The sequence below is a fragment of the Bos grunniens genome, chromosome 19, assembly GCF_055505025.1.
Source record: "Bos grunniens cultivar Pamir isolate PY7600 chromosome 19, Bosgru_T2T1.0, whole genome shotgun sequence".
Classification (NCBI taxonomy): Eukaryota; Metazoa; Chordata; class Mammalia; order Artiodactyla; family Bovidae; genus Bos; species Bos grunniens.
Genome location: NC_141183.1, coordinates 50,689,229 through 50,701,339, shown reverse-complemented (window position 1 = coordinate 50,701,339; position 12,111 = coordinate 50,689,229). Strand labels below are relative to the sequence as shown.

The following is a 12,111-nucleotide window of genomic DNA, read 5'->3' as shown; positions in this document are numbered from 1 at the left end:
GTAGCCCACCAGGCTCCTCTGTCCATGGGATTCTCCAGGCAAGAATACTGGAGTGGGTTGCCATTTCCTTCTCCAGGGGATCTTCCCGACCCAGGGATCCAACCCGGGTCTCCCACGTTGCAGGCAGACGCTTTACCCTCTGAGCCACCAGGGAATCCCATTAGAATTTAATGTGTTATTTTGTTTTCTATCATTCTTTTGACTTGTCTATGGCCTGTATATTTTCCCAAAACCAAACATTGAAAATAATGGTTCTTATTTTAGGGGCAGGTATGAGAAAGCCAAAATATTAAGCTGATTGGAAGCGATCAGTTTTAGTCATGAAAGAGGGTTGGTCCTCCCTTCCCTGGTGAGGATGTAGAGTCAGCGTGTGTGCTGTGTGCTTAGTCGCTCAGTTGTGTCTTGAACTGGGGCCCGCCGGGCTCGTCTGTCCATGGGGATTCTCCAGGCAAGAATACTGGAGTGAGTTGCATTCCCTCCTCCAGGGGATCTTCCCTACCAGGGATTTAACCCAGATTTCCCACATTGCAGGCAGATTATTTACCGTCTGAGCCACCAGGGAAGCCCAGCTTTTTTGTTAAAGACTTTTCTTGCTCCTCCAGGAACTTCACCCTGATGAAATTGACACCGACTCTGCCTACATTCTTTTCTATGAGCAGCAGGGGATAGACTATGCACAATTTCTGCCAAAGATCGATGGCAAAAAGATGGCAGACACAAGCAGCATGGACGAAGACTTCGAGTCTGATTACAAAAAGTACTGCGTGTTACAGTGAAGCTACCACTCTGGCTGCTGGGTAGACTGGTGATGAGGGAGATGGCTCCCTGTAGCTGACATTTGGCAAAAGCATCGCTGAAAGGCAAGCTCAATGTGTACTTATTTTATCCTGTGACCCTGAAGCACAAAACTTAAAAAAACTCTAATTAAAATAGCAGTTAACATACCAGTAGTAATAATTTTGTTTGGAAGTGTTTCACGTAAGCTCCCTGGTAGAGAGCTTTCAGGCAGAGCCCACCACTAGCCTGTAAACTAAAGGGTTTGGCACCAGCCACCTGGGACCAAATAAGAACTAAATTGTGCTTGTCCAGACACGAACAACCCTGTAGCGAATATAGTTTACCAATAATCATAACAGAATACTACGAATCTCCTTGGAGTCAAAGTAAAACAAAAAATTGTAGTGTTGTCTGGGGACGACATGATATGCTACCTCCTTTTTCCTGAAGTTTTATTCCATTGTAGCGACTGACACGATGGAGAAAGCGAGATCATGAAGGCGTGTGAAGGATTCTTACAGCATGGACACAGATTTTTCAATTTACGTTTTAAGGCATTTCCCCACCCTTTCTATATCTTCATTGCTTTTTGTTTCTGTTGTTGTGTCATTGTAGTGGAGACATGTATAAGTGGTCAGTCTGAAAGGGAGGCTCTCTTAAGAGCTGCGTGCCTTCTCCCCAGGGCCTTGGTTGGGAGACCCTGTAGGAAAAAAAAAAAACATTGTGGGAGATCCAGCTAAAATAGCCCTCCAGATAGAGGCAGCTTGCACTGAGGGTACTTCAAGTGCCCTCAAAAACGTTTCCCCCCACTGCTGAGAGTGGGAGGGGAGTGGCGGCCGACATCGACACCATCCTTCCACGCACTGTTGCGCAGTGTCTGAGAGGGGACGGGGCCACAAAGCTAGATGGTGTTTTGCAGTTAGTGGTTGTTTGTTCTTTGTTTCTTTGTTTTGCACTTTAAAAAAAGAATACGTGCAAATGAACTTTGCAGAACTTGTTCATATTTGATGGCTGTAAGGGCTATAAATTAACTTGATGGGGGTATTTTCCCCTATCATATTAAATTTAAAAACAAAATACATCCCAAACGTTGATAATGTATAAGTATTTTTAATGCAGTTGGGGGATTTAGGAAGTAAACTTTTTGTTTGCATCTCCATTTGCTTTCTTTTTAAACAGTTCTGGTCATCAAAAGTTATGTTTCTTTGCTTACTTCATTTTATCCTCCAATAATTCAAGACTGGAACAAAAATATAAATGTTATTTATTTCAGGCAACATTTTTTTTCTGTGTTGTTTCTAAATATATATTCAAGGTAAATATTTCACTTTTTTTATTCATCTGGACCCTGGAAGTTGATTCTCATTAATTGTCAGATTCCATTACCCTTCCTTCCTCATAGATAGTAGGTACCAATGTAATTAAGCATTTGTGTTTTGATACCTAAGGTCAATTACTAACCAATTCTCAGAGCATTTAGAAAGGTAAATGGCTGAGTTGAAAGCCTATTCAGAAGAAGAATATAATTGCAAGTAGGAAGGGTTGGCCTAAATGCTATAATATAATGAAGTCAGACAAAACGCAGACTTTAGAGTTTCATGATTTTCAGTGTATAAAATCTGTCCATTCCTAACTGGACAAGTCCCATGAAAAAGTGGAAGATTTTAAATAATTTCCTTACAGATGTTTTATTTAAGCAGGTAGCACAATCTACTAATGTTGTTTGATCTGTGTTTGTTACATTGGTTGTAATTAATTTTTTAAATTCATGACTAGCAGAAAATTTATTAAATTAACTAACTACATTCACCTTGTAAATTACTGTATAAAACTTGTTGACAATGCACTGACTTTAGAAAGATGTTAATGTACATAAATAGAGTGTAAATAAAATAGTGTTGATGTACTGAAATATGAACTGTATAAAAAAGTATTGGTAATTGTATATGGAGTGTACCTGTTTCTCTGTAACTATTATCCAAACAAATTAAATACTGTGGATGCATCTATGTGCTCTTTTTCCTCTATACAAGTAAACACAAAAATGTCAAATTCTTTAGCCTTCCTCTCTGTGACCCTGTTTTAATTCTCCTATTTGAATACCTACCTGACTTACAGAGTTGGAGGTTCCATCTCTGAGAGAATGGAAGGTATGTTGAATGTAGAACAAGGTACTTGCAGCGACCAGATAAATTTGCTTCACATCCCTGTTAGGAAATTGTTTGGAAGACATTGAAAGTGTTCAGGAGAAGAGTAGCTTGCTCATTTGAAACTGAGAATTGAAGGAGTTTTTGCAATAGTTTTCATGCAGATTAAGGAATAAAGTGAAGAAGAGATGCACTTCTTACACAATGCCTGGAGATGATCCTTAGTTTATAGAGGACACTGAGAAACCAGGGATATATCCCAGGTTGTCATTCCAAGATGTCTCCAGGGAGACCATTCACAGTGTTAAGAAGAGTTGAAGATTTAGAGTTATGGAACCTTCACATTCAGTCCTGTTTATTTACTTTTAAAATCATAATACCTGCCTCTTGGGCTCATTTTTAGGAAATGAGGTATACAAATGCCTGACACAGTTTCTTGATAAGTGCTCAGTGAATGTGAAATCCTACCCCCATGAGATTCAGTCCTATTTGACAAGGAGATTTATGTATTCGCTTATTACGCTGACACTCAAAGAATTTCATATCTCTCTGCTTACATTCTCCAAAACACAGGAACAAAACATTAAAAATGTATAGAATGAAACATGTTGAATCAGCAGCAGTAGGAGCTTGTTTAAGGAAACAAATAAACAGAAAAAAGATCCAAAATGAAGCACCACTTCTAAAGTGCAGTCTGTGTCTCTGGCTTTTTAAATGACCGCCTTGAATATCTTCATCCTTATATCTCAAGCATTGTTCCTGGCACACAGGAAGTCAGTTATATATAAAATAATGTTTTACTGAAAAAATAAGAATAAGGGACAACTTTGGAAAGAAACAGCATAGAAAGGCGGATGGGTGTTTGACTTCTAGTTCTGAATGGCCCTGTAAATTGAGAGTGGTCATCAGCCTCCCAGCCCCTCTGGCTAAGGCAATTCAACATGGAATCTCTCTTCCACTTGGTGGCATTGCTCATTGTATATACCATTGAACAGGAGCAAGTGGATGCATTGGCTTATTTTCCATAACTGTTCTAAAGGTTAAATAAGAATTTTAATAGGCTACAGCCAGAACGTGCAGCTTAGGGAACAAAGATCCCAGCTTTCCTTGATGATGTATCACCAGGTAGGTTCCTTAGTATTGAAATCACAAGGTCAGAAATGTACCTACCTCATGGAGAAGGAAATGGCAATCCACTCCAGTATTCTTGCCTGGAGAATCCCATGGACAGAGAAGCCTGGTGGGCTACAGTCCATGGGGTCACAAAAGTCAGATACGACTTAGTGACTAAAGCACCACCACCACCAGTAACAGCTTGCAGACAAGCACATCCAATAATACTGACTGATCTAAGGTCCTTCTGAATTTCAACGCTCCACACAGTCCTTCCTTTGAGAAGGAAAAAAACCTTACTCTTCTTAGTCCTCTCACTACATTATTACTATATCAGCATATTTAAATACTTTATTGAAATATGACTGAAATAAACTACACATATTTAAAGTGGACAGTCTGAGCAGTTTTGACATACACGTACCCAGGAAAGCTTCTGGAGTAGGAAATGGCAACCCACTCCAGTATTCTTGCCTGGGAAATACGACAGGTAGAGAAACCTGGTGGGCTACAGTCCACAGGGCTGCAAAGAGTCGGAGACGACAGAGCACATGAGCACAGGAAAGCATCACATCAATCAAGATGGTGAGCAACCAATCATTCCTGTAAGTGTCATCCTATTTTGTTGTAATCCTTGCTTCTTGCCCACTTTGCTCCTAGACAACCACTAATCTACTTCCTGCCACTATAGATTAGTTCACATTTTCCAGAATTTAAATAGAATCATAGAGCATGTTCTTTTTTGTGTGTAATCTGGCTTCTTTCATTATGATTTTGAGTTCATCCATATTGCAACATTTATCAGTAGTTGATTTCCATTTTATTTTTGAGAACTGTTCTGTTGTAGAATTCCACCATCATTTGTTTATCTCTTCACCTGTTAATGGATATTTTCGTTGTTTACAATTTTTGGCTATTAAAATACACAGAATGCTGTTAAAAAAAAAAAAAATGTACCTACCTCAGCGATGAGAGACCCATACAAGATGGTGCAATAAAAAGAGGCTGCCAGGCTTCCCTAGTGGTCTAATGGTTAAGAATCCACCTGCCAAGGCAGGGGACGTGGGTTTGATCCCTGGTTCGGGAAGATCCCACAGGCTTCGGCGCAACTAAGCCCTCATGCCTGGAGCCCATGCTCCACAAGAGAAGTCACCACAATGAGAAGCCCGCGCACCTCAATGAAGAGTAGCCCCCGCTCACCTCAACTAGAGAAAGCCCTCAGGCTGCCACAGGGCAGCCAAAAGTTAATCTTTAAAAAACAATGAGAAAAACGCTGCCTTTAGATTTCATAGCAGTGGAAAGCAAGGTAATAAATACTGCAGTCGTTGCACCTTCAGAGGCTCATAGGGGCTAGGTTGGGAGCAGAGTGTCAGAGAATCTGGTCCCGCCGTGGAGAAGGGAACAATGGGGACTGGTGAGTTCTAGGGCACCCATCCTACCTGAGGCTGCATTTGATTGTTGCCATGAAGGAATGCGGGCCCCAGCGTTTCCAAACCTCTTCCACCCCACAGAGAAGCCAGAAACCCAGGTATTTATACAGAACATCCAATTTAGAAATGTTGGCAGGGCCTTGTTTTGTTTTGTTAATTTTTAAACATTGTACTGTCTAAGTAAAAGTTATTTGCAAGCCAGATACTAGCCACTGGTTTTATGCCCTCTGGTGAGTAGAAAGCCTTGGAGTCCATTATCAGGGTCAGATTCTGCCTCTTGCCATATTACAACTATGCACTAAAACAAGTTATTAATTTTTGTTTTTTTCATTCCAAGTGTGTTTATGTCTTCTCTCTTTTATTCTTTTTTTAACTTTTATCTTATATTGGAGTACAGCCAGTTAACAATGTTGTGATGGTTTCAGGTCGACAGCAGAGGGACTCAGCCACACATATACATGTATCCATTCTCCTCCAACGGACTGGTTCCAAATTGGGAAACAAGTACGTCAAGGCTGTATAGTGTCACCCTGCTTATTTAACGTATATGCAGAGTACATCATGCGAAATGCCGGACATCCAGCACAAGCTGGAATCAGATTGCAGGGAGAAATATCAATAACCCCAGATATGCAGATGACACCACCCTTAGGCCAGAAAGAGAGAAGAAACAAGAGCCTCTTGATGAAAGTGAAAGAGGGGAGAAAAACCTGGCTTAAAAGTCAACATTAGGAAAACAAAGATCATGGCATCCAGTCCCATCACTTGATTGCAAATAGATGAGGAAACAGTGGAAACAAGTGACAGACTTTATTTTCTTGGGCTCCAAAATCACTGCAGATGGTGACTGCAGCCATGAAATTAAAAGACGCTTGCTCCTTGGAAGAAAAGCTGTAACAAACCTAGACAGCATATTAAAAAGCAGAGACAGTACTTTGACAACTAATGTCCATCTAGTCAAAACTATGGTTTTTCCAGTAGTCATGTATGGATGTGAGAGTTGGACCATAAAGAAGGCTAAACACCGAAGAATTGATGCCTTTGAACTGTGATGTTGGAGAAGACTCTTGAGAGTCCCTTAGATTGCAAGATCAAACCAGTCAATCCTAAAGGAAATTAACCCTGAATATTCATTGGAAGGACTGATGCTGAAGCTGAAGCTCCAATACTTTGACCACCTGATGCAAAAAGCCAACTCATTAGAAGAGACCCTGATGCTAGGAAAGATTGAAGGCAGGAGGAGAAGGGGCGACAGAGGATGAGATAGTTGGATGGCATCACCAACTCAGTGGACATGAGTTTGAGCAAACTTCAGGAGCTGGTGATGGACAGGGAAGCCTGGCGTGCAGTCCATGGGGTCGAAAAGAGTCGGACATGACTGAGCGACTGAACTAAACTGATTCTCCCCCCAAACTCCCCTCTCATTCAAGCTGCCACATAACCTTGAGCAGAGTTCCATGTCCTATAACAGTAAGTCCTAAAACAAGTCCTTCACACCCTCAGATTTCTCATGCCCAATGAGAATACCACTTCAAAATGTTATTAGAAGGAATAAATAATGAATGTAAATAGGCACAGGCCCTGCCACCTATTGGGTAACCAAATCACAGTATTCTTTCCCCACTTAGAGCAGCAGAACGCAGGTATACCATAACTAATACTGGGATCAAACTCATTACCAGTCAAGAAGCATACGACATAGGAGTGCATGTACAGAGCTCTGCGCTCGGTTCTCTAGGGGCAGCTGTTCCTAATCTGTCAATTCAAGAGCACCATCAAAATCAGCTAGGAATTGGGCCTCCCTGGTGGCTCAGTGGTAAAGAATCCCCCTGCCAATTCAAAAGACAGGTTCGATCCCTGGTCTAGGAAGATCCCACATGTGGCAGAGCAACTAAGTCCATGCACCACAATTACTGAGCCTGTGCTCTAGAGCCCAAATGCCACACGCCCTAGAGCCTGTGCTCTGCAACAAGAGGAGCCCCGGTGATGAGAAGGCTATGCCCTGCAACTAGAGTGTAGCCCTCTTCTCCAAAGCTAGAGACAAGCCTGCCCAGCAACAAAGACCCAGCACAGCCAAAAATAAATTAAAAAAAAAAAAAAATCAACTAGGAGTTTGTTAAACCTGCTGTTTCCAGAGTTCCACCCACGTTGTCATGTAATATCTGTGCTCTCTGCCTGTTGACACCCAGATTTATGAGATCATCTCCTTCCACGCAGTCCAAATCTCCGCATTTTAGTAAGTTCTCAGGGGAGATTCTTTTGCAACCAGTTGGCACTGTCCTGCAGACTGGTCATTTGTGGAAACCACCTCTTCAGAGAATGACTCAACTTCCAGTCTAATTAGGGAAGGATGGTATGCTCATGCACACGAGTAAGGGGGATTGGTAGATATAATTGTCCCGGATGAAGTGCTGACCAAGGACGGTAGACAGTAGCTGTTGGCAGAGTACTTAAGGAAAATCATATAGGAAGAGGGAGTGAGCTATGCCATGAAGCAAAACCAGGATTTTCTCTTTTTTTTTTTTTTTCCAACTTTTTATTTTGTATTGGGATATAGCTGATTATACCCCAATTATAAGAAAGCCTTCCTCAGCAATCAATGCAAAGAAAAGGAGGAAAACGATAGCATGGGAAAGACTAGAGATCTCTTCAAGAAAATTAGAGATACCAAGGTAATATTTCATGCAAAGATGGGCACAATAAAGGACAGAAACAGTATGGACCTAATAGAAGCCGAAGATATTAAGAAGAGGTGGCAAAAATACACAGAAGAACTGTACAAAAGAGATCTTCATGACCCAGATAACCACGATGGTGTGATCACTCACCTAGAGCCAGACATCCTGGAATGTGAAGTCAAGTGGGCCTTAGGAAGCATCACTACGAACAAAGCTAGTGGAGGTGATGGAATTCCAGTTGACCTATTTCAAATCCTAAAAGATGATGCTGTGAAAGTGCTGCACTCAATATGCCAGCAAATCTGGAAAACCCAGCAGTGGCCACGGGACTGGAAAAGGTCAGTTTTCATCACAGTCCCAAAGAAAGGCAATGCCAAAGAAAGCTCAAACTACCGTACAATTGCACTCATCTCACACACTAGCAGGAAAACATCTATTTCTTCCTTATTGACTATGCCAAAGCCTTTGACTGTGTGGATCACAATAAACGGGAAAATTCTGAAAGAGATGGGAATACCAGACCACCTGACCTGCCTCTTGAGAAACCTGTATATAGGTCAGCAAGCAACAGTTAGAACTGGACATGGAACAACAGACTGGTTCCAAATAGGAAAAGGAGTACATCAAGGTTGTATATTGTTACCCTACTTATTTAACTTATATGCAGAGTACATCATGAGAAACGCTGGGCTGGACGAAACACAAGCTGGAATCAAGATTGCCGGGAGAAATATCAATAACCTCAGATATGCAGATGACACCACCCTTATGGCAGAAAATGAAGAACTAAAGAGCCTCTTGATGAAAGTGAAAGAGGAGAGTGAAAAAGTTGGCTTAAAGCTCAACATTCAGAAAACTTAAGATCATGGCATCCAGTCCCATCACTTGATTGCAAATAGATGGGGAAACAGTGGCTGACTTTATTTTTCTGGGCTCCAAAATCACTGCAGATGGTGATTGCAGCCATGAAATTAAAAGACGCTTATTCCTTGGAAGGAAAGTTATGACCAACCTAGACAGCATATTAAAAAGCAGAGACATCGCTTTGTCAACAAAGGTCTGTCTAGTCAAGGCTATGGTTTTTCCTGTGGTCATGTATGGATGTGAGAGTTGGACTATAAAGAAAGCTGAGCGCCAAAGAATTGATGCTTTTGAACTGTGGTGTTGGAGAAGACTCTTGAGAGTCCCTTGGACTGCAAGGAGATCCAACCAGTCCATCCTAAAGGAGATCAGTCCTGGGTGTTCATTGCAAGGACTGATGTTGAAGCTGAAACTCCAATACTTTGGCCACCTGATGTGAAAAGCTGCCTCATTTGAAAAGACCCTGATGCTGGGAAAGATTGAGGGCAGGAGGAGAAGGGGACGACAGAGGATGAGATGGTTGGATGGCATCACCAACTCAGTGGACATGGGTTTGGGTGGACTCCGTGAGTTGGTGATGGACAGGGAGGCCTGGCATGCTGTGGCTCATGGGCTCGCAAAAAGTCAGACATGACTGAACGACTGAACTGAGTGAAGGTGCATGGGAAGCATAGTAGATGATAACAATCAGAAGAAACCGTGTTGTAAAGGCCTGCTTATTTAACTTCTATGCAGAGTACATCATGAGAAACGCTGGGCTGGAAGAAGCACAAGCTGGAATCAAAGATTGCTGGGAGAAATATCAATAACCTCAGATATGCAGATGATACCACCCTTATGGCAGAAAGTGAAGAGGAACTCAAAAGCCTCTTGATGAGAGTGAAAGAGGAGAGTGAAAAAGTTGGCTTAAAGCTCAACATTCAGAAAACTAAGATCATGGCATCTGGTCCCATCACTTCATGGGAAATAGATGTGGAAACAGTGGAAACAGTGTCAGACTTTATCTTTTTGGGCTCCAAAATCACTGCAGATGGTGACTGAAGCCATGAAATTAAAAGACGCTTACTCCTTGGAAGAAAAGTTATGACCAACCTAGATAGCATATTGAAAAGCAGAGACATTACTTTGCCAACAAAGGTCCATCTAGTCAAGGCTATGGTTTTTCCTGTGGTCATGTATGGATGTGAGAGTTGGACTGTGAAGAAAGCTGAACGCCGAAGAATTGATGCTTTTGAACTGTGGTGTTGGAGAAGACTCTTGAGAGTCCCTTGGACTACAAGGAGATCCAACCAGTCCATTCTTTTTTTTTTTTTTTCCAGCCAGTCCATTCTGAAGGAGATCAGCCCTGGGATTTCTTTGGAAGGAATGATGCTAAAGCTGAAACTTCAGTACTTTGGCCACCTCATGTGAAGAGTTGACTCATTGGAAAAGACTCTGATGCTGGGAGGGATTGGGGGCAGGAGGAGAAGGGGATGACAGAGGATGAGATGGTTGGATGGCATCACCGACTCGATGGACGTGAATCTGAGTGAACTCCGGGAGTTGGTGATGGACAGGGAGGCCTGGCGTGCTGTGATTCATGGGGTTGCAGAGTCGGACACGACTGAGCGACTGAACTGAACTGAAAGGACTTGGAGGGTCAGACCAGTTCTTATGGAAGTATTTCACATTGCCAAATATGCTGGTGTGGTTGCAAAACATGGTTTTCACTACATACACATCAATCTGAGATCGTTTAAACAAATTTGTTCTTGCTGTAACAACTTTCTCTCTTTCAAATACACAGTCACTTCTGCTGAAAATTCTCTTGGTGCTGAACTTTGGACTTTACCTCAACCCCAAGAGGAATGCAGATGGAAACCAGGCTTCAAGAATTTCACAGAGGGGAAAAAAAGGAACCAGGCAGGAGGTGGAGGGAAACTTAGGAGAATTGTGGAAAGGGAGAAGGAATGCATGCCAGAGGGAAGAGCCTGCTCAGTGTGGCTGGGAGAACAGAGGCAAGGAGGATCGAGAGGCGGGGGGAGGGGCTGGTGGCGGCACCTAAAACCTTTGGGGGCAGGCATCTGCAGTTCTTCATAGAAGGATCCTCCGCCCTGGTGCCTAAGCCCAGCCCTCACTGGGGTTATAGAGAGGAGGCCTTCATGTTGAACCTTGGCGGGGAGAGTCCCCAGGGTGGATCAGGAGACACCTGTCATCAGCAGGGCAGCTCTGGCCCCTAGGCCAGGCCCATTGCCCTCACTGACACCACAGAGAACAACATTGCTCTGCTTCCTACAGGACTGTGTGACTCAGGTGGGTCCCTCAACTCCTCTGGCCTCAGTTTCTTTGTGAATCATGAAGGGTTTGCCCGAGGTCAGTAGTTCTTTAGCTTTTATTTTGAAACAACACTGGGGCAGAACCCTTCCAGCCAACTGCATTTTACCTGCAGGCTGTATATATCGCTGAAGTAGGTGAGGTTGGAGGTGCTCAGGTGGAAGTGACGGTCCAGGATAGGGTACGGCTTGAGCAGCTTTTGAGAGCTCTGGATCAGGTGTTCTGCAAGGCCTCTTGGATACTAAAGCATTCAGGAAGTCCGTCACAGGGAATTCCCTGGCAGTCCAGAGGCTTGGACTGGTTTGTTCACTGCCTCAGCCTTGGGTTCAATCCCTGGTCAGGGAACTGTGCAAGCCAGACTGCACAGCCAGAAAAAGGAAAGGAAGAAAGAAAACCGATCATGATGCAGAGCTGATCCCCAGAGAATGGTCCCCAGCAACAGTGCTGTCAAACCCAAGTTCCGGAGCCTGGCACTGAGGCTACACAAACCAAAACATTGGAGTTTGGAGCAGAGAGAGAGTTCAGTCGCTCAGTCGTGTCTGATTCTTTGCAACCCCATGGACTGCAGCACGCCAGGCCTCCCTGTCCATCAGCAACTCCCGGAGCTTACTCAAACTCATGTCCATCGAGTCAGTGATGCCATCCAACCATCTCTTCTCTTGTCGTCCCCTTCTCCTCCCGCCTTCAACCTTTCCCAGCATCGGGGTCTTTTCCAATGAGTCAGTTCTTTGCATCAGGTGGCCAAAGTATTGGAGTTTCAGCTTCAGCATCAGTCCTTCCAATGAATATTCA

General features: G+C 43.2%; 1 protein-coding gene and 2 long non-coding RNA genes across 5 annotated transcripts in view; 2 read left to right on the top strand and 1 right to left on the bottom strand.

Annotated features, from left to right (window-relative positions):
* The window catches only part of USP32 (ubiquitin specific peptidase 32), a 209,303-nt gene extending 206,521 nt beyond the window's left edge, over nucleotides 1-2,782 (top strand). For both annotated transcript variants that reach the window (XM_086360499.1, XM_086360500.1), the window contains exon 34: nucleotides 603-2,782. In XM_086360499.1, coding sequence (XP_086216625.1) covers nucleotides 603-776 — 174 coding nt within the window. In that variant the 3' untranslated portion in view covers nucleotides 777-2,782. The remainder of the gene's footprint in view (nucleotides 1-602) is intronic.
* On the bottom strand, nucleotides 1,816-5,571 carry LOC147352630 (uncharacterized). 2 transcript variants are annotated; one of them, XR_015148301.1, is made up of 3 exons: nucleotides 5,477-5,571; nucleotides 2,885-2,984; nucleotides 1,816-2,017 (listed from the first exon to the last, which is right to left on the bottom strand). It is a non-coding gene; the product is annotated as an uncharacterized LOC147352630 (long non-coding RNA). The 2 variants fall into 2 exon arrangements; XR_015148302.1 differs by lacking the exon at nucleotides 5,477-5,571 and adding an exon at nucleotides 4,999-5,110.
* Nucleotides 4,097-10,808, top strand: LOC147352629 (uncharacterized). The gene is made up of 2 exons (XR_015148300.1): nucleotides 4,097-4,642; nucleotides 5,893-10,808. It is a non-coding gene; the product is annotated as an uncharacterized LOC147352629 (long non-coding RNA).
* The last annotated feature ends 1,303 nt before the right edge of the window (nucleotides 10,809-12,111 follow it).